This window comes from Papilio xuthus, unplaced genomic scaffold, assembly GCF_000836235.2.
Source record: "Papilio xuthus unplaced genomic scaffold, Pxut_1.1 DF826961.1, whole genome shotgun sequence".
Taxonomy (NCBI): Eukaryota; Metazoa; Arthropoda; class Insecta; order Lepidoptera; family Papilionidae; genus Papilio; species Papilio xuthus.
Window position 1 is genome coordinate 6,031,007 of NW_013531688.1, and position 22,045 is coordinate 6,053,051.

Genomic DNA, 22,045 nt, shown 5'->3' on the forward strand with positions numbered 1-22,045 from the left:
CCTTTTTATTGTTTTAATTGATTTTTATAATATTACTTGGCTAAAGCAATTGCTTAAAATGATGTAATATTACAAATATGTCTAAAATGTAGTTAAATACTAAATATTAATATTTTATTAACTACATGTTCGAATTGTTGTAAACTATTTTTAAAAACTGATAATTCATTAGATCACTTTCGATTTCGCTGAGAATTTGCAGACGCTAAGAAACAAGATGGCGTCGTATTTCGGGTGGCCTTGAGCGCTATCCGTTTAGGAAATTACACGCGCACCTAACAGCGCTTGCGTTGTCGTAGGCCCACAACACTATGTGTACAGATGCTATCGCGGTACACTGTTTCATTTAGTAATGTTTATGTTTTGGCGCCAACATGGCGACGTGTTTTTCGGTGACCTTGAAGTCTAGATGTTTCGGCCAGATTACGTTATATTAATTCCGTTGTATAGCATATTATATTTTATTTAAAAGTACAATTCTTTTTAATATGTTATTTTTTATTGCATTGTAAAATCAACTTATTGTAGCGGTGATAGAGTTTCTATTTGATTTGATTAAGTTGACAACATTACCAAGCAGAGTCTCATAACCGTTGTAATTATACACATACTACATAATATAAAACACATCTGTCCACTAATGTTAGGTATAGATGAAAGATTTTTTTTTAAGTTTGTGGTTAAAAGTGCACACCGGATCGAATTTGGGATAGTCCGCGTCATTTCTAAATGGCCAAAAGTTCGCGATAATGAATAAAAACCGCGAAAATATCAAACAACAATATGTAATAATAGTATTATTTGCCATTTGGATTTGCATACGAATAATTTATAATTCACTTATTATAGTTCTCTATAAAAAAAACTCGGTTGAATTGCGTCACTACACATTTTATCGGAAAGCCGGGCCAATGTCAAGGGGGCATTGAACCCGCATCCTTGAAGTATGCAGATATCGTAGATAAACATGCATTTTTTTTTGTTTTTCATCATCGTTGTTAGGTATATCTTTACTTATCGCGAATGCATTTTCAATAATAAAACATTTAATGCAATTTTTTATTTTAATTTTGACATTTATACATTGGAACTTTAATTTAAAAGCATTGTATGGAATGTTCTACGTTTTTAAATGTAAAATAACTGTAAAGAACACACCGTTTATTAGATAAGACCTTACTGAGCAATGTAGGTCACGAGGTCTTAAAAAATGAGATTATAATTTATCCCCTGTTTATGTATTTAGCCATTATATATTCTGTCACGAAATTGGGACGTGTTTGTTTTCATTCAAATTATTTTACGTTTCAAAGAAGTTGATATTTTAGTGTTGTTTTGGATTTACCTAATGGTATTTGTTATTGGTAAAGAGGTTTAGTTCAGAATATGTAGTACTGCTTATACTAGCAAGGCCCTTTTAAAATCATAGATAGCTTTTTTTATTTTAAATTCGTTTTTTAAAACCAATTGTAAAATTAGAAACAGCGCCATCTATGTTCAATCATTAACATGACGTTCTTACTCAAGGATGTACAAAATGTTTTTAGCGGGTTTCAGTTACGCATTATTCGAACATAAAATAAACATAATACGAAACATGTTGTCTAGCTGTGAGTTCTTTGAGTCCTCTGCCTTATGTATTAAACATAATATTATATCTTATTATTTTTAAAACTTATTAATCAAATTACGATTGCTTCTTCAGTGGGAACGCGAATGGTAAGCTTACTTAAGTGATTTATAAAATATAAACGGATTATTTTGTATTTGTACGTATTCAAACGTATTGTAATATTTGACTGTCTTCGGCGCTTTGAAATGTAATTGGTTTATAACTTTGACCGTGTTATATTATTTTAATTTTACCGCGGTTAATGTTTCATATTATGTCTAAATAGAAACAGTGCTTTATCAGTTGAAACTATTCGATTCTTTCTTGTTATAGGATCCGAAGTTAAGATTCATGGGACTACGTTCTAATTTTAACGAGTCGATTCACATTGCTATTGGAACATTTCGTAGGATTTGTTTGTTTGTCATAGCTTTACTAAAGAAAGTACTGTTATTAGTTACTTTTGTAAATAAGCCGGGCCAATGTTCCGGTTTAAAGATCTTTATTTACTCATAAAAAACACAAAGTTTCGCTTACAATGAGTATAAATGTAAAATATAATATAAGGGCTTACGGGCTAATACAAAATATAGTAACAATATATAAAATTAGTATAAATCAAAAACATACCTTAGTACGTACAACTATAAGAAGTTAAATTGAACAGAAATTATATCTAGATATAATATTGAGAATAGATTATGACATTACAGCGATGAGATATGATTTAAGTTTGTTTTTAAAAAACTTTAACACTTTCACAGTTCTTTATCTCGTCTGGCAGATTATTAAACATTTGAACGCCTTCAAACAATACAGTTTTATTTCCATAGTTAGTACGCGGAGTAATTAATGTTAATTTGTGTTTATTGCGAAAATTATGTTTGTTATCCCTCTTTTCTATTTTAATGTTAGATTTAATTTTATTATTTGTTATATTCATTATAAGAGTACAAGTTTTAAATTTATATATCTGGGCAATATTAAATAATTTTGTCATGTTATATATTTCATTAGTTGGAGTTCGGTAATCGAAATGATATAATACTTTTATAATTTTATTCTGTGTTCTTTGTAATGACATTAGATAAGTTGACGCAGCTGATCCCCAGATTTCTATTAAGTACTCAATATGCGGTTTTACTAAAGAATTATATATAAGTGCTTTAACCTTCTTTGGAATACAATGGGCTACTTTGTAAAGAGCTCCTAGGACTGCCTTTAATTTTGACTTGACCGTTTCTATATGCGGCTTCCATGTTAGTTTGTCGTCTACTACTAACCCTAAATACTTTTCTTCACATGATCTTTGAAGAGTATCATTATTTATTTTGGGGGTAGCGAAATCTGGTATAGGCTTATTCTTTGCTGTTAATATTATAAATGAAGTTTTCTTTATATTGATTGTTAACAAATTATTTAGGAACCATTCATTAAGTCTGTCTAAATCGTTTTGAGCATTATTTAATAGAGTATCGAGAGAATTACCAAAGTAGAATAGACATGTGTCATCCGCATATAGCGTAAGATGACCTGTGAGACCTATTGTATTAATATTATTTACGTAAATTAGAAACAACAATGGACCCAATATTGATGTTAAGTTATGTTAAGTTTTTCGCTTTAACAAAGTAAACCTTATTTTGTAAGTGATAGAGTTGAATTTACGTTAAACAATTAGAATGTAGAGCACTCACGGTTGCAGGTGCAGATGATGTCCGCGGCGGGGGGCGAGCCGATGCTGCGCCGCGTCAAGCAGGAGGCCGAGCCGCCGCCCCAGTACTCGCCCGACCCACACACCGATCACCCGCTGCACCGCAGCGCGCATATGGTCCACGCGCCACAGGTAATCAAGACGTCACTCCATCTACCCACGTAATTAAAATTGTGTCGATATCGCGACTAGATTAGGTACAAAAGACTCTATCACGCGGTGCTTAGGTCCTGCCCGGTTGCGGGTCAAGTGACCGCCACGAGCTGTAAATACCAAAGAACCCGGATTCTTTTGAAGCTCATGACTCGGTCGGACACGTATAGATAGTGATCCAATCAACATAGGTCTATCATTGATCCATCTCACGCCGTGTCTGAATACAAACTGCGCGACACGTACGGATGCAGTTGCAGCGTCTATCTCTGAAAATCAATAACTAGGTTACAAGAACGTACTAGTGCACCGGATTTAGGACCTAGTTTCGTTCCGGACATCCTAGATTACGCTTCTGTAAGTTTTATAGTTTTTTAAATAGTTTTCTTTTGTTTTCATATTACTGTGTTGATTACTAAGGTGTATTTTTTCACTTATTGTTTTTAAATATAATTTTTTATTATACATGTGGTTAAAATTACTGTTATCACAAGCAATATAACTAATTTCTATGTAATTACTAGTAGGTTAATAACTTATAAGTCGCGTGTGATAGTTGAAAACATATAATAAAATTGCAATTATGGGCGTAATTAATTAAAAATGAAACGAGACATAAGCTGTCGCCCGCACGGTATCAAAAATGTAGTAAGTAGCCTATTTGTTCTACCAGAATATGTCCTACATAGTACAAACAAAATTTCAGCAAATTTCATGCAATACGTATTCCGCTGCGAAGATAGTTACTTATATAAGAAATTGCAGGATATTCTTCATAAAGACTTGAAGACAAGAAAAATAGACGCTTTTAACTGTGATAAATGTTGTAACAGCACGTTGTATACAAAGAGAGTATATAAGCTACCTCACTATTATTACTATGTTTATTTGATAACATACTTGAAAATGTCCTATACAATTTGACTACTTTTGTATGTCACGTAGCGATAACGTCGTAGAGTTATTTTGAGTTGCGTAGTATGCTACGTTTACGCTACGACGCATCTACGAACGATTGTAATAATCCGCTGCTTTACTCGCGTAATGTTAACTTAATTATATTAGTTTATGGTTAATGCTGTTTTTATCCGGGATTACATTAATCTTACAATGTTATGTATTGATCTATATTCGAACTGAAAGTCTACATTTTAAACATAAATTGTGTTAATAATATTCATGCATAGTTCTGGTGTCTTAAAATTTTAGTTTAATCGGCGTAGTGATTTTAAATGAAATTAATTATGCTAACAATACATTCTTTTATTTATAAATATAATAAGAATTTCTTTTATTTATTTATGTAACCACTGGTCTGTGTTCTTTTGAGATTTTGATACTCTATATTTCGTAGGTGTATTTTTTTCAATTTATCAAATAGATTTTATATAATCTGTAACCAAATTACAGTTTTCCACCATCCAACAGCTGGAACCAAAGGAGGAAGCGAAGTTCTGCGTGTCCCCGGAGAGCGGTGCGGGCGGCAACGCCAGCCCTGAACAGCAGCACTGCTCATCGACGACAGCCGCTGCGGCTGCGCGCGACGAGGACGCACCACGACGCTTCTGTCTCGTGTGCGGGGACGTCGCGTCAGGCTTCCACTACGGTGTTGCCAGCTGTGAAGCGTGCAAGGCTTTCTTTAAGCGAACCATACAGGTTAGAATTTGAGTAACGTTGTCATTGAGGTGTACACTGTCGATAGTTTGGATGTAATATCAGACTTTCATTTTAAGTACACCAGTAAACTGATAAGATAAGTAGCCAGTGAGGAAGAAGAGAATTTAGAAACAACGTTTGATTAAGTGTGAGTTTGTTTGAAATATCCCAAAACGCTTTTGATATTATTGATCCTAAAAGCGGTGAGATCCGAGGCTCCGGTGTGATGAAACGATATTAGTGGATGCATCATCATCGAATAAAAGAGCTTCGTGAATTCACAGATGTTAAATTACCAGGGGAACATAGACTACACGTGCCCGGCGTCCAACGAGTGCGAGATCAACAAGCGGCGGCGCAAGGCGTGCCAGGCGTGCCGCTTCCGCAAGTGTCTCAGCACCGGCATGCTGCGCGAGGGCGTGCGCCTCGACCGCGTGCGCGGCGGCCGGCAGAAGTACCGCCGCGCGCCCGACATGCCGCCGCAAACCAACAAGCCGCATATCGACGACATCAAGGTCGCTTATCACCTCACATCTTGCCTCTCTCTTTTCTCTATAACTTTGTCTTATCTATATGTATCGTGTTCCAGATCCTGGAGGCGCTGTCCTCGTACGAGCCGGAGCTGCTGAGCTGCGGCGCCGCGCCTGCGGGTGTAACGGACCCCGCGGCGCGCACATTGGCCCTGCTGGCGGATCTATACGACCGCGAGCTCGTCGGCGTCATCGGCTGGGCCAAACAGATACCCGGCTTCACTGAACTCCAGCTCAATGACCAGGTATACGTCTTTTCAGACATCTTGCCGGCTTAAGGTCATATGCGTGCTCACCTGCGGTCCCTAAGTCTCCGTTACGCCTAATATTCTGTTTTGAACAACGAGTCGTGCGATGTTTAGAGCCGCCATGATGTATAACAATCTCCATAGATTCAGTCACCAACACTTATATCTTGGTCCGCATTTACGTTTCAAGAGATCTACAAAGAGCTTGGAATAGATTTATGGGTCCAACTGACTAGTTAAATACGGTTTGTTGCTAATGTGTGTTGTATGTGCGTGTGTCAGATGCGGCTGCTGCAGAGCACGTGGGCGGAGATGCTGAGCCTGATGGTGGCGTACCGCTCCCTGCCCGCAGCCGCCGCGCCCGCGCCCCCCTCGCCCGGCCCCCTGCGTCTGCGCTTCGCACACGACCTCACGCTCGACGAGCACACAGCGCGCGACATCGGCGCCATTGACCTCTACCTACAGGTACATAACACTTATACACCTCACTGACACAGGGTCGGCGTCGGGGTAGAGTGCGGACGCCGCCCAGGGCGCTGGACTGAAAGGGGCGTCACAGAATTTCCAATATCTTCCCAAAGGCACATTAAAATAAATGGCAATATAAAAATTCCGGCCAGGGCGCCAGTGCAAATAAAACCTGTCGGTGGTGCCGGGTGGACCAGGAGTGGAGCAATGTGCGCTAACTTTACAAATTTTCTCTTTGTCTACCCTTGGTTTTATAAGCCCAATATCTCTATATAAAACGTATCGTCATCCCTGTCATTATCTTTATCAAAAGAAAACAAAATATGTCCTTAACAGGGGTTTTGGCTTTGGAAACCCACAGTAATTGATTCAAAATAATATAATGCATGTTGTATGTGCGATGTTATCAGATCAGCGGCGTGGCGCGGCGGCTGGAGCGGCTGGGTGCGCAGCGCGAGGAGTGCTACCTGCTGAAGGCGCTGGTGCTCGCCAACTCGGAGGCGCGGCTGGACGAGCACGCCGCACAGCGACGCTTCCGTGACGCCATACTCGCCGCACTCAATGACGCTGTCAACGCGCTCAGGTACTGCCTCTCATCTCTATAAATACTTACATCTCTTGGTAATTATTGCTCATCATCGACTCATGGATCCGCAGTGAAGAGCTCCGAGCCTAAGTTATGGGTGACTAGGCCATAGTCAACCACGCTAGCACAGTGCGGGTTGACTTCACACATATCTTCGAATCTCTTCTCAGGTTATGCAGGTTGACTTACGATGTTTTCCTTCACCTTAAGAATATTTTATTAAATAAAAGTCAACTGGTTATCAGAATGATATAGGTCGATCTCCCACGGTCTCTTGTACTATGTGCGTTTTCTGCACATATTATTGCTGAAAAAAAAATCATTGTACAGGCCGTACAACGCGAACACAGCACTGCAGCAGCTGTTGCTGGCGCTGCCCGCACTGCGGCACGCTGATGTAGCCGTGCGTCGCTTCTGGGCGTGCGTACATCGTGATCGACGCACTCACATGAACAAACTCTTTGTCGAAATGCTGGAGGCCTGTCTGCGGTAGGTCGCCGCCGAGACATCACGGCTCTACTTATATTGGTCCTCACCAAGTAGGTCTCGCGGTTGGAACCTGAACAAACAGTGATATGGGAATTAAGAATTCTTGTAATTACTAGATGTGACTTTGCAGCGAGAGATAGTGTACGGACAAGTTTGAATAAGGTTGTGTTATCGATTTGTTCATCAAATGCTTGCTCGAAACTTCATTTTTAGTCTGTATAGCAGTTAGTCGATTTGACGTTTATTTTTTTTTTAACTTACCCGTAGCTTTTTAATGTAAATACGTTTCGCTTTGGGTTTAAGCACCGTTGTGGTGTATGGTGGCAGGCGGGGCCGCGACATTTTTCATCACAGTAACATATAATTTTAGTAATTCTTTCGTAGTTTTTTTTGCATTTAACGTTTCCCGAAGTATAAAGTTTCGAGTTGTGTGTGTTTGTTGTGTATTATATATTTATATGTATATTTAGTCTGTGGTTATTGTGGCTGTGAAGTGGCGGGAAGCGTGAAGTTTGATATTTGAGTTGACGTTTCTTATTTTAGGTTATGTTTTGGTATGATCGATAAATATCGTTTAGTTGGATGTTTTAGTTTTATGAATTTCTTTAACACAATATTTTAATTTTTTACTCAATAATTTTTCATTTGAATGCATTATTAATTTTTCCATTACTGAAAGCAATCTTGAGTTTTAATAATTTTTTTTCTTTTTAAAATCGAACACAATTTTTTTTTGGATTTTTGGAAATCCTGTCGCGTCCCCGCGCCTTAAATGTACAAAATGGACGAACCTAGTACAAAACTTGTTGCTATTTTTGTAATAAAAAATGTGTAGTTTTAACTTTCCGTTATATCGTTCACAAATGTGAAAATACCTCAATAATAAAAATATAAATCTAATTAGTAATAACACATTTAAAATATATAATTGTTTAAAAAACATTATAAATATATAAAAATTTGTAAGACATTTTCAAATTTTATTATGTACAGAACATATGCAATAGATTAAAAAATAAATTATTTCTACAACGAATTAAATATTATTTATCCTGGCAACACAATACTGCCACAACAATGAAACACCTACCTCTTACGAAAACACTAAAGTAACAAGTATATATAATACGAGAATGAATTATAAAAATGTACTGTTTCCTGATCAATTTAATTATAAAAGATAAATTTATTTTGTATTACTGAGTAAATAAATCGAGTTTTCAAAATATACGAAATAAAAAAAAAAATTAAATGAAACTTCAACCATAGTCTTCTATCCATAAATATAAATTTGATTTACAATGCGGTTTTTGATCTCATTACGAAAAAAGATTGACTATAACCTGTGCCACAATGATTTGGGCTTCGATAACATATCCCAGTCTTTAAAATTTACGCGTATTAATATTTTTAACACTATTCCACTATATGTAGTTTAATATAGGTATTGTTCATTAATCACGTGAAACTAAAAGGGTTGAGAGTAATTCTAATAAAATCACAAAACATCACGGTAAGGGGCTAAAATATCACGTGTATTTATTTTCTGAATGATGACGTACGTGTAATGGAACAATGTGATGTAAGTATAAAACCTCACCACATATCACCAGAACCGGTAAAAAAGTTGCTAAAATATCACGTGAATAATGGAACATCCTATATATAAAACGCTGAATCACTACAGATTTCGTATAACGAAATAGTGTTACTTTGACTCCAATACAGTGGCACTTGAATTAATATGTCTCTGTTTTGTCAAAAACAGTTGACACCTAAGAGAATCGTAACATTGTAAAATAGATGTATAAACTATAAAAAAATACGAAGCCTACCCCATAGATAACTCAAAAACTACACGTACCTTTAGGCAGAAAATCCGATACTGTGCCGGTGTACTGGCACAACACTAGTCTTACTAAAATGTCGACGTTTATATCCCCTCACTAATCAATCTGACACTTGACTTGATAACGAAATCGCGTCATTCACGCCAAATCCTAACAAATAATGTTTAAAACTACTTTAAAAAATTGTACTATATGTTGAAAAGAGTTTTAAAAAAAAAATAATGCCCCTTTTAGATTATCAGCCGTTTTTCGGTTCCTTTTACAAAACAAAGATATAGCGGCGGTATTTCCAAACCGCAACGACTTAGGGTCCTTCAAGAAGTGAGCGTTTCACGATCACAAAGCCGGCAATGCATCTGCGGTTCCTTTGGTATTGCTGATGTTCATGGGCGTTGTTGAACTCGGTGTTCCCGCTGGTCGTTTGCTCCCTTTTGTTATATAAAAAATGTATTTGTGCCACTGTAAGGAAATTCTATGGTTAGGCTTTATAATATTAAAACATATAAAATGCAAAGCATTTTTAATCTGTGGAATAGTATTATGCATCATATATACCTCACCTCTGTTACCAATGCACGCAACGCAACAAACGTTTATAAATATCGCCCGTTATATACCTATTTATATAATCCTAAGATAAATTATATGCATTTTGTAAATAATTATACATCATGTTTTATACGTGGGTCGGTTTTTACTTTTAAATTATACAAATTATGTTTACACAGACAGTGTTTTTTTTACACTTAATTGAGCGAACTTATTATACTTAATGTTATGTGAATGATATTTTTCAACTTTTTTTTCCATAACTTGACACATATTGTCGTAATCTCACTCTGGTGATGACGGATAAATATGTTTTAATACTTCGGCAGTCTTTTATATTGTAAACATAATTTTAATGAGTTAATATGGCGCGAAAAGCCTAACTTTTTTTCATGGCAAAGGTAACGGACACCACGTTATCTTATTTTTAACATACTAGTTGATCCGACGAACTCTGTTCCGCGGAGGAGGTAACATAGAGCTACAGTAGAACGTACATCCGTATACCCAGGAACCGCATCTCTTTGCTTCCGTCTTTGAAAATTTTTCGATGGAGCATTCCAATTATAACTTAATAAATTCGTAAAAAAAATGAATAAATAGTATCCTATGTCCGTCTCCTGGCTCTAAGCTACCTCCTCACTAATTTTCAGCCATATCGGTAAATTCGTTCTTGAGTTATAAATATTGTAATTAAAACGACTTTCTTTTATATATATCTTATATATAAAATTCACGTGTCACAATTTTCGTTACCATCTCCGAAACGGCTTGACCGATTCTCATGAAATTTTGTAAGCATATTGAGTAGGTCTGAGAATCGGCCAACATCTATTTTTAATGCCGCGCGGACGGAGTCGCGGGCGACAGCTAGTAGATTTATAAACTTTCTCATATGATAAACAATTTTCAGGCATATCGGTAAAGCCGTTCTTGAGTTATAAATAATGTAACTAACACGACTTTTTTATATATATATATATATATATAGATTATTTTTTGGCAGTAATTATGTAAGTATATTAAAAACAATTACTTATAGTAATTTCCAATGAAATGCGTTTTTTTAGGTTATACTTATGTTAATAATTCATGATTATTAATAGTTTTTATTTTGTGTAACGTAATATTGTAGTGCGGGCGGGGGATGTCTCAGGCGTGATGTGCCAGATTAGATGTTAAGTGTTTATATTTGTTGTTACAAGATGGCGAACTATTTTGGCGGTAAAATTTGTTTCCTATACATATAATTTAGTAAATAAAATTCAGGATAAAATCGATATTTAGTTAGTTCCTATGATTCTGTTATTGAAAATTACGTTTTTCCTTATATACTTTTATTGAAAAGGAAACTGAAAAAAAAACAATTGTAAAATATATGTGATTTGTAAAGAGAATCTATGTTATATTGAAGTTTGTAAGCATTAATGTGTAGTTTGTAAATTTGTGATGATATGCGTTAGTTAGTGGTAGTAATTTGTACCCTTTAGCGTTTTGACATCAAAACATGTTGTACAACCTGACGCTGTGTCTTATTTTAATGTAAACTCGTACCTTCATTTGTTTATACAATGTTATTTATAATTATGTCGACCGGTCCTTAAGATATGTAAATCAAATAAAAATCTGAAAAAAAAATTGTATTTTTATTCATAAAAAAAAATCTCCTAAAGATGTAAGCCAAGCCAAAGTGAGTAATAAATCAAAATTCTTTTTAATTTAAATGTTATAATTATTGCCTTAAACACTATATACAAATAGTTTTCATATAAAATTAATTTAGAACCGACACAAAGTAAAGCCGTAGGCTAGACAATAGCGAACTGTTCGTACAACAACTCCCGCACTTTGTAATACTCCTCAGACAGCACGCCCTCCAGCGCGACGCGACCGTTCTCCAACTGAAAAATTATACAAATAATACAATAATCTGCTAAAAAGTAAATTGTTATTTACTACAGTATTATTAATCATTAAAAAACAATGATAAACTTATCAACTGCACAAAACACAAAAGGAACCATATGACAAAAAATTATTCACATCAGTACCAGCATACAATATGAAGTGTGTAATGTGTACAATATAGAGTGTGTAATGTGTACAATATGAAGTGTTTAATGTGTACAATATGAAGTGTGTAATGTGTACAATATGGAATGTGTACAGTAGTTACTGACCCGGCGTATAGCGACAGTGCCGCTACAGCACTCGAGAGCTCCGCCACTGAATTCCGCGGGCAGTCCGGCGCGGGCGAGTGCGCCACGCAGCTCCGATAGCCGTAGTGAGTTGATGAAGGCCGCGCTGTGCGCCGCACCGCCTCGCGCCCGCTCCAGGGACATCATCTCGTCATCCTCCGGCTCCGGCTCACCCTCTTCTGTATAATTGCAATTTGACATTGACATGACATGTTTAAAACGATTTTTATTGAACGTTAAATGCAAAAAATAATATGCGTAATATTTTTTGGTATCTGTACATTTGTAACGATTTTGGTAGTACTAAAACTCTATACTTTTGGATTTAGGAATTAAAATCCTGAATTCTACTGTAGCCTCGCCTTCTTTAATGGCAAAATAGTAGTTTGTCCCAGCTGTATTAGAGGAGTGTGTGTACCTGCGTCGGTGCATGTAGCGCGGGGGCGCTGCGCCACTACTGCGGAGAGCCAGGCGAGCTCCGCGTCACCCGCGCTGCGCCACGCCAGCCCGCTCACCAGCGCGTCCGTCAGCTTCACCTGGTGCATCATACAACATGACAACCGTAGCTCTAGATATTTTTAGAATACAAGCTGTTGACCACGACATGCTCAGCGTAAAATCAAATAGACAGACAAGAATAAAAAAAATGGTTTTTAGTTATCAGCAACGTTAATACATCACGTTTATAAATTTGATTTTTTTTTCTCGATTTTACATACAGACACGTCAATTTTATTATTCTACCATGCATAAATTGTTTATCTTGATATATATTTGAATGTTACCTGGTAGATATGAGACTCTGTTGTAGCGTCGATTGTATCACCCTTGTTAGGTGTAAATACTTTCTCTATGCCCTCGCTCTCACAATGTTTCCTGCAAAATAAACAGAAGTATTATTTTTAACTAATGGTGATTGTAGTATAGCAACCACTGCCGTCAAATTTCAGCCAAAAAAAAACCAAAATTACGTATTTGTTAAGATATTTAATGAATTATGTATTTACATCTACAAATAAAAATTATACGTTTTTTAAAAATCGCTACAATCTTACTAATATTATAAATGCGAATGTTTAGATGGATGGATGTTTGAAATTATCTCCAGAACGGCAGAACGGATCTCGATGAAATTTGGCATACGTATAGAATATAGTCTGGTAGAACATCTAGGCCACTAATTTTTATTCTTTTTTTATTCCGCGCGGACGGAGTCGCGGGCGACAGCTAGTGGAGCATAAAAATTTTGACAGATTTCATCCTACTCTTGACATTTAGAGCTTTAAATTTTTCCTTAATCATTAAAATTAACAAAAACGTCAAAAACCGCATACAGCAGTTACATAGTGGTAATTATAAAGAGAAAAAAAAACAAAGAGAAATACATACGCGAGTGTGTTAGCCGCATGCGGTCGTGCCCGGAGTGCGACTAGCGCGCGCGGCTTTGCGTGTGCGACCAGTCGCAGCAATGAGTCGCCGTCGCACCGCCCCTCCAGCTCCACGTACTGTATACTGGCGCGCACAGCCACAGCGCGCACCACGCTCACACACTTACTCGGGATTTCTATCATCTCCTCTGAAAAAAACATCTATAAATTACATCGCATGAATTTCAATCTTTTTATTTCTCAGCTGTAACAAGCTATGACACCCCTACTCAGTGTGATATCACATATTTTACAAGTAATGACGTCATAGTGCAGTGATGTCACAAAATTTAGGAACCCTCCCCTTGTTACAATGTCTTACTTTGTCGACTCCCTCTCTTATCCTGTGTAATTTAATAGTTATTAATCAGCGGTCTCATAATAACCGGAATAAAAGCACTACTTTTTATTAAAATTCCGCATAAATCAATCAAGCAATCATAAAATGTAAAATATTTATTGGTTAACTGAGATAATTCTATTGATGTTTCTTATTAAAAAGTTTACCATCAGGTTCTTGTTTCTGCGGCGGCGCGGGCGGCACGTCTCTTATCTCCCCCTCTGCGTCCACTATCTCTGCCAATCTGTAGTCTTCCGGCTGTAAACAGGAATATAAATGATAAATATCATAAAATAATTTCGAAACGCAGTTTACTTTACCAAATAATTTCGAAACGCACTATGCACTAACAAATAATTTCGAAACGCACTTTACTCTAGCAAATTTTACTTCCAAACGCAGTTAACTCCAACAAGTATAACTTCGAAACACACAGTATAATACCCTTACACAGATTTCACAGGAGATAATTAAGAAACGCAGTGCATAATTTCGAAACGCAGTAGCAACCAACCCGTATAATCTCTCCGTAGTCATCAGCACGGGTGCGTTCCTCATGGAAGGGATACATGGCGTGGTGGCGCTTGTTACTCTTGAAGCAGCCAGTGGGGCGCGTGTCATGTCGCACAGGCATGTCATGTCTGCCTGTCACTACGCACATCTCTAGTTCACCTTCCGATTCTGAATCTGATGAAATGCCACCAACGTCCTCCCTGTAAAAAAAATAAGTGTTAATTGAGCATCCAAACTACGATTTGTTTACTCGCTAGGCGATTCGGTGGCATTGAATGCGTTAACTAAAGTGTCAAAATGACAATTGCTCGTATTTGATTTTTGCTAAAATATGATGATAAGTTGAGGTTTTTAGTTTTTTAACACCTTTTTGAAGTGTAAAATGAAATTTCTGCAAAACCCTACATAAACACACATTATGGGTTTGATAGACAGTATAGATTATGAAAATACGCTTCATAACTCTTTTAACGAATGAGTTCAGCATAAACCATGGCTTTCTGAGACAAAAATCTCTGCATAAAACATATCGTTGCTGAATTTGGTTTCAGAAACCCACTGTTAGTTTGTTTTGGCACATCTGGGCAATGTTACACAGTTGACTTACTTATCGGTATTATTAATCTTCATCCGTTGCTGCTGCAGGAAGTCCTCCAGTTCAGCTCCTTCCAACCTCACTCGCTTCTTCACCATCAGCTCGATGGTCCTGTCCCCACCTTTGTCTATCAGGTCCCGAGCTAGGGTACCTGGCGATGTCCTGGAAATTAACATATCTGGTACATAACCAAAATCTAAACATAAATAAGAAAAACGAATCATATCCTATTGCTTAGTAGTGTGATTTAATAAGTTTAATTCCGACAACGGACTGCATCCTCAAGGAACACTCTCATCTAACCCCAAAAATATAGCCTTTACATACCTTGCCGTTAAAACAATAGAGTTTAAATTATTCGGAGCCCATTGTAGGAAGAGGTCCCTGGCGAAACCAGCCTCAAGGTCAGGGAAGGAGGCGAGCACCACTTTAGGTCCTGGGGTCCTGGTCACTTCCACCACGGAGTGACACAGCTGCAGATGTCGGAGGGCGAAGGGATTGCTGCGTGCTCCCTCGAAAGCACGGGTCAGTTTGTCGCTCATCCATTCTATCTGTTAAATATAAGCCTTTATGACTAAATAATACAAGGAAATGTACAAAATACCAAACCAAGCTTGCTCCGCCAGCACTAGCACATGATCTCTGATTTAAATATCTTACGAGTCTCCATTGACTAAACACTGAGATAAAAGCCTACAATGAAAAAAAAAACAAGTATTTCTTAGCGGAAACCCATAATTAAAATAGCTTAAGAATGATACTTATAGAGCAGGGATGGCGAACTTTTAAGCATCAATATGCCATATTTAAATAATTGAAATTGTGTCATAGATATGCCATCAAATATTTTTAACATTCTCGTTCTCATCTCATATAATACTTAGTATTGCATAAAGTAATGACGTGCCATAGATTCACCATCCCTGTTACAAAGTAACAAAACAACTTACCTGAGACTTAGCAAACTCCAGTACATTATAACTGACGTTGGAGAGTAGGAGCAGGGAATAAGCCACCAGCCCTGAGTCCTTGTTGCGCCACAACTGATCCAACATATGGGCAAGCTCAAGCACCCGGCCAGCGGTGTCGGTACAAACGAGTACTGATCCACCACCACGGAGTGTACTTAGGATGGTCGCTGAAATTATACATTGCTATAGTGGTGGATTTTTATAATGAAAAAACTTACCAACTTCTTAGAATAACGAAATAATGAGTGAGGTAAGAGACAAAATCAAAATATTGAAACTTCTTTTATACCTTATCACATACTTATACTAATATATAAACGGCTAAACACTCATGTTTATATCTCTGGTGTCGGTACCAACTAATTTTGAGTTCATTGAGGACCCTTAATCAGGTTGAGTGGGACTCCTATCATTTCGCAGACATGGTCTGTAGCTCTCTCACTCAGTGGTAAATATGATATATGTGAGTGTTCAGCCGTTTATATTAGTTTAAGAGACGAAACTACGGGAAGAGGAAATATCTTTTTACTGTACTCTCCCCTGTTCATTTAAGGCAGGAGAAATATTTCTAACCTTATAATTTGTTGCAGAATATCTATTGACAATGTTAACTATCATATTAGCAAAATTAGGTGTTTAATTGCAAGCTTCTATTCAAAATTTCTAATTCAATAAATAAATAAATAAAGAAAAATGCGGGAACCCAGCCGGTACTATGTGTTTGAGTAACTGTATATGCTTATGATTAACATTATAAAATATATTTTAATACATACTCATTAACTTCTCATCTCGCAATCTTCTTCTCTGCTGTACATAATCAGCATTTGCTGCACCAAGCAGGAGTAAAGATGGCCTCATAATCTTCTCTATCTCACAGCCATTGAGATGCCGTTCTTTCTTATGGTTAAAGTCTGGTGCATACACAATGTCCTCTTCTCCTGGTGCAACTATTCTCCAGACTGTGCCACCGAGGGAATGTCCAGCAGGAATTGGTGTAATCCTTAATCCATGGCCTTTACCTGAAACATACATCAATACATTTATATAACATTGAATATCTTAAATTATTCAAACTTTCATGAGACATTATACTAAAATGATATATAAACACGGCTAAACACTCATGTATGTGTAACTAGTTGGTGCCGCCACTGGATGAATATACGTGAGTGTTTAGCCGTGTTTATATATAATTGAATATATTGTCTGTCATATTGAATCACAAAATTTAAATGTATGTTTTTAATGTCTCATTTAAAATGTACAAGTTAAATTTCCTTGAATGACCATTTTTTACCGAATGAAGAAAATCGGCATAAAACAAGATAATGAGTTCTGAGACTTAAATAAGTAATTGTTAACAAGAAAACAATACCTTTCATATCAACACTTTGATTGTATTTCAACTGTGTAATTCTATCAAAAGCAGCATCCACATCATCAAGGGTGAACAGATCAAAGTCAGATACATTCCTGTGAGCCTGGTATAAATCATACATGAACATCTGTCCCATCTTGTACACTGGCAGTGTAGCATAAATAGGACAATTCAGTCCTAGCTGTCCCACAGCATATGGTAATGCACCAAGATGGAGAGGATCGGAATGTGAGAGTAATACAGCATCTATAGTATTGACATGTCTGAAATATAGATTATGTATTAGAAGTGATAACTAAAATATATAATTTATTTAATATAATTTTTACAAATGTATTAATTACAAGTCTAATCTTTAAATAAGCATAGTAACAAAAAATAATTAAAATAAAGAATTCTGTATGGCTTAATTTTTGTTAACTTTGACTATATATAATTAAGTACAATAATTACAATGGGTAAGAGTGAGAGAAAGTCCAATTATTACTTCAATAAGGGATAGTGACCTGTACTTTTATGTCTTATCAGATGTTTAACTGAAAATTTACAAAAACATAACCTCAATTTCTACCTTTTTAATTCTTTGATAAAATCCATATCAAACTTTTCATCCCACCCGCAATCCAAGAGGAACTTGAATTCATCTACTTGGAGGACGTAACACGGCGGAGTCTCGTCCCCGGCTCCGGAGAGGCAGTGTAACTTTATAATGGACGTCATCTTTCTAATCAATTTTATAGTAATTCTAACATAGAAGCAAACTACTGTCAATAATAAACTTATATCATTTCAATTTCTTGCTGAAAGATTCAATGTAACATCGCGTTTTATAACTTAATAATACTTAAAAAGTTTACAAATGATCATAAATTACGACAAGTTATTGTTTATATATTTTTTACTTTGACAGTGACATTGACATTTACAAAGAGTAGTGCAAATCATGCACAGAGTGTATAGATTAATAAAAAAGATAAAAATCGTCTTACAAAAAATCGTTTCAGTTGTAGTCGACATTTAACTACGTCACTTTTTATATTTTACGTTTTGTTTAATTTTTCATACTTTAAACTGATGACCATTATGATATCACTGCAGTTTTTAAATCTTGAATCATTATGGTTATCGCCTTAATATTATTAACTCTTTATCAGCAAAGTAATACTTATAATATTTGTCATCAATGAATGATCAATGATCAAGGAGCTTATATGGAGATTAAATAATGAAAAAGGCCAAGGAAAATATTCACTTTTCATCTATTATTTCAAGGTACAAAAGTTTACTGTAGACATTTTACAATGTAATCAACACGAAACACGTTCTCAATCCTTAATTTTTTTTAAAAGATCTGACAAGCATTGTTTTACTTCCACTTCAATCTGCATGTCTTTGAAGGTTTGAATAGGGGTGATTACTCCTTTACATTGCCTATGAGCATCGTTATCAATCTTTGCCGGTGTAATTGAGACATGTAATTTTTTGTTCAACGGAGTCAGAGGATGATTATTAGAACGGGTTGAATGGTTAAAATCTCTCATATCAGGATACAACGTACGTAGTATCAGAGGTTTGTCCATTTCATCTACAACAATAAACGGTCGACCTAGCTGTATTTCGTGTCGAACTCTAACAGCTTCTTCTAATCTCGCTTCATATGTAGCTTGTATGGTATCTGCATCTTTTTCTGCCAATCTTCTTATCCTTTCTTCGAGTTTTGCGTCTGAAAAAAATTTAGGCATTAACTATATATCTCATAGATTAAATGGGTATTGAAGGAGGCACACGTAAGCTGTGTCCTGTCGGTCGATAAATTAATAATTTAATATTTAGTAATAAAATTAGTTACCGTTGTATTTCATAAAAGCATAGTTCAGTAGCAATATAGAAAGGTAAATGACAATAACTATTATCATATAGACCCACCATTCCCCGCGCAGCAACTGATCCTGTAACAACAGATTACAAATAAATGGTGATATAAGTCGTTTTAAAACTATTTTAATTGAGACCTTAACATATTGTAACTTTTACTACTAGCACATGATAATGTTTGTCTTACCCAAGTTAACATAGTATATATTTTTAACTTTTTCTATTATACTGTTATGTTGGTTCATATTATTGTTAAAATTTTATTCTTACATTTATAATATGACATTTTGTTTTTGACATACTATGACTTTTGTTGACATTTAAGATTTAAGAATAATTTTCCACAATTTACTTTTGTTTGAAAAAAAAAAAGAATAATTGCAACACACGCACATATTTTTGAATACTTGCAACCCAAACTGAACCAACAAAAATAGTAGTTGATATTTTATTATTTTTTAGCTCGAAATAATGCAAGAAAACTAAATAATTTTAATATAAAAACTAACATAGGTTAGAATATTTCCCGCCTAAATAAAGCTGTCAGTGAATCGGGTATAATTTCCTTCACTCATTTTCCCTTAGACATTCATATCGAGTCAAATCTGCTTGGATACACTGAAAGAATAAATCTTATAAGTTGAATGTCAGCTTTAATCAGACAACTTTAATCAGAAGTTATTTCAAAAGCGATGCCTTACAGACTGTATTTTATCATTGCTAGCAGACAAAACTTAAAGAACTTTGTAGATGCTACCTAAACAATTTTGACGTAAATCGCGTTTTAAAAGGTACAAGGTGTAAGCCTTTACAATTTAATTAGAAACTTTAATTAAACGTAGACATAATTGCAGAAATTAAGTCTTTCGTAAAATATTAAGACAACAGTAACAGTTGCTTAAATTTTTATTAATGACTATTTCTTTATAAAATATAATAGATGGCGCTGACTGATAAATCATATCTACATCACTTTATTGAGATTTATTGAGTTCATAATTTTATCAATGTCCATTTAGTAGATCTTACTAAACAGTTGCCCTTCTTCAGTGCTTTGTTACGATACGCACACGGCTATTGTAATAAATAAAGCTGGAAAGGACAAGCCATTCATCTGCGTGTTTCCGCGGTGTGGTGGTTTTTGCAATGGCTATCGTAGCCCATTTGGGCACGCATCCTCTCTGAGAATTACGTGTGAATATGCCGTAATAAATTTGCGAAAATTTAAAACACCAGATTCGAACTCTGAATATTTTTAAAACGTTTTTTGACTTAAGCTTCTCCCAAAATTAAGATACCTATAGAATTATTTTACTTAAATAATTCGCCTTTTTATGTTGTTCTGTCAATAATTTTAAAACTCCAGCATATAAATTAAATAACTAGTAAACAGAAGGCTCCACTCTTTTACTTCTTCTAGATAAACCGCTCTGAACCGGTTCAAACCGCACGCGAGTCTCATTATTTCTTAATCTCAGTTTAACGAAGCGTGCCAGATTACCGGCGCGGGATGTGAGACGTCTGGAGTAAAATTTAACGACAGTTTTAACGAACTGTATTGTATTGCACAACATAGGTGTACTTTGTTACGTTATTTAGTATTTTTATCATAGTATTAGATTTTGGCATTTATTATCGGCTCTGATAAATCAGCGCCATCTCTATTTAATTGTGTTAAACCTTTACAATTTAATTAGAAACTTTAATTAAACGTAGACATAATTGCTTCTATAAGTTATTACGTGTATATTAGTGTTATTTAAACAAACGCAACAACCGACGAAACTAAATTAGTTGCGCAGCTGCACGTGTTTACGCTGACAGCAACGAATTTGCATTTGGCGCACGGAATAATGTTTTTGTTAGCAATTTGCGGGTAGGTGAGATTTAACTGATTCAGTTATTGTTGAAATACAGTCGAACTGATTATCAATATCAAAATATGTCTATCGTTAATATTTTCATTTAATAGGTTAATTTGAAATTGATGAAATTGTGAAAATTTTGACTTGACGGATAAATATTTTCTGATAGGTTATAAAACTCTTCCATAAACAATCGTATTGTACCATTTTCTCCATTACACAAACTTTTTTGTTTTTAAATTAAATTGATAGGTACTCTGTGCTTTTTTAAAGTAATATAAGACTGTAGATTTTCTTCGTGTTTAAAGTACTGCAATTTGAGTTTTAAACATACGATTATTTATGGAGCCATTGTTATGTATCTAGTGAGATTATAATCAGACTGTTGACGATGGAATGTCAAAACCTTTGTCATATTTTGTTAATTATTTAAATGTATCGACTTTGAGTTATTTTATTATCTTTCTATGTGTACTTCATATATATTTGTACTCTGTATTCGTACCATAACGTACCATTTTATTATCTGTAAACTACTGATTATTACCAAGGTAGATGTAAAAACTATTGGTAACTTTGGAATAAAATAAATAAATATAATGCAAGGTAGTCGGCACACAGAACAGTCGAAATTCAGCCGTCGGACTGCGAACAGTGCGCACCTATTCAAATCTTGCGTTTTTCTCTCCTCATCGCCGCCATCCTCCACACCGACGAAGTTCGTAATCGGCACGTATCACATCAACAGAAATGATATGACATCAAGAGAACTATGTGATACAAATATGTTCACAAAAGGGGTGTATTAAAATTAAACAGAGTCATAACAACACGGGTTAGCGATTACTTTGCAAAATGTTGTGTCGTTTTATAGCATTGTGTAGGATGTAGAAGTTAACATTATGTTTTGACGTTTTCGGGCTCTTTATCACTGTGTTGTAACGTGACTTTAAGCCAAATATAGGGTGTTTTATTACAATAATACATTACAGTTGTACTTTTAATATTAAAATTATACTTCATAT

At 35.6% G+C, this 22,045-nt stretch overlaps 3 protein-coding genes across 10 annotated transcripts in view; 1 reads left to right on the plus strand and 2 right to left on the minus strand.

The window, feature by feature from the left end:
• Positions 1 to 8,117, plus strand: part of ERR (estrogen-related receptor) — a 32,306-nt gene extending 24,189 nt beyond the window's left edge. For 3 of the 8 annotated variants that reach the window (XM_013315402.1, XM_013315400.1, XM_013315395.1), the window contains 7 exons: positions 3,318 to 3,458; positions 4,890 to 5,135; positions 5,420 to 5,650; positions 5,725 to 5,910; positions 6,196 to 6,378; positions 6,792 to 6,964; positions 7,298 to 8,117. In XM_013315402.1, coding sequence (XP_013170856.1) covers positions 3,318 to 3,458; positions 4,890 to 5,135; positions 5,420 to 5,650; positions 5,725 to 5,910; positions 6,196 to 6,378; positions 6,792 to 6,964; positions 7,298 to 7,460 — 1,323 coding nt within the window. In that variant the 3' untranslated portion in view covers positions 7,461 to 8,117. The remainder of the gene's footprint in view (positions 1 to 3,317; positions 3,459 to 4,889; positions 5,136 to 5,419; positions 5,651 to 5,724; positions 5,911 to 6,195; positions 6,379 to 6,791; positions 6,965 to 7,297) is intronic. The other 5 variants (XM_013315403.1, XM_013315401.1, XM_013315397.1 and 2 more) reach the window with 3 other exon arrangements.
• Positions 8,118 to 11,487: 3,370 nt separating this feature from the next.
• On the minus strand, positions 11,488 to 18,182 carry CPSF2 (cleavage and polyadenylation specificity factor subunit 2). Its single transcript, XM_013315062.1, has 13 exons — positions 17,852 to 18,182; positions 17,278 to 17,543; positions 16,676 to 16,921; positions 15,879 to 16,066; positions 15,256 to 15,479; positions 14,941 to 15,090; positions 14,335 to 14,533; positions 13,988 to 14,078; positions 13,443 to 13,629; positions 12,839 to 12,929; positions 12,472 to 12,589; positions 12,036 to 12,232; positions 11,488 to 11,756 (listed from the first exon to the last, which is right to left on the minus strand). The coding sequence occupies exons 1-13, from the start codon at positions 17,998 to 18,000 to the stop codon at positions 11,664 to 11,666; spliced, it is 2,199 nt and encodes a 732-aa protein (XP_013170516.1). The 5' UTR covers positions 18,001 to 18,182; the 3' UTR covers positions 11,488 to 11,663.
• A 345-nt stretch (positions 18,183 to 18,527) lies between these two features.
• LOC106120070 (uncharacterized) lies at positions 18,528 to 19,382 on the minus strand. Its single transcript, XM_013315245.1, has 3 exons — positions 19,343 to 19,382; positions 19,130 to 19,229; positions 18,528 to 19,003 (listed from the first exon to the last, which is right to left on the minus strand). Exons 1-3 carry the CDS (start codon positions 19,352 to 19,354, stop codon positions 18,606 to 18,608), a joined length of 510 nt encoding a protein of 169 aa, XP_013170699.1. The 5' UTR covers positions 19,355 to 19,382; the 3' UTR covers positions 18,528 to 18,605.
• Between the last annotated feature and the right edge of the window lie 2,663 nt (positions 19,383 to 22,045).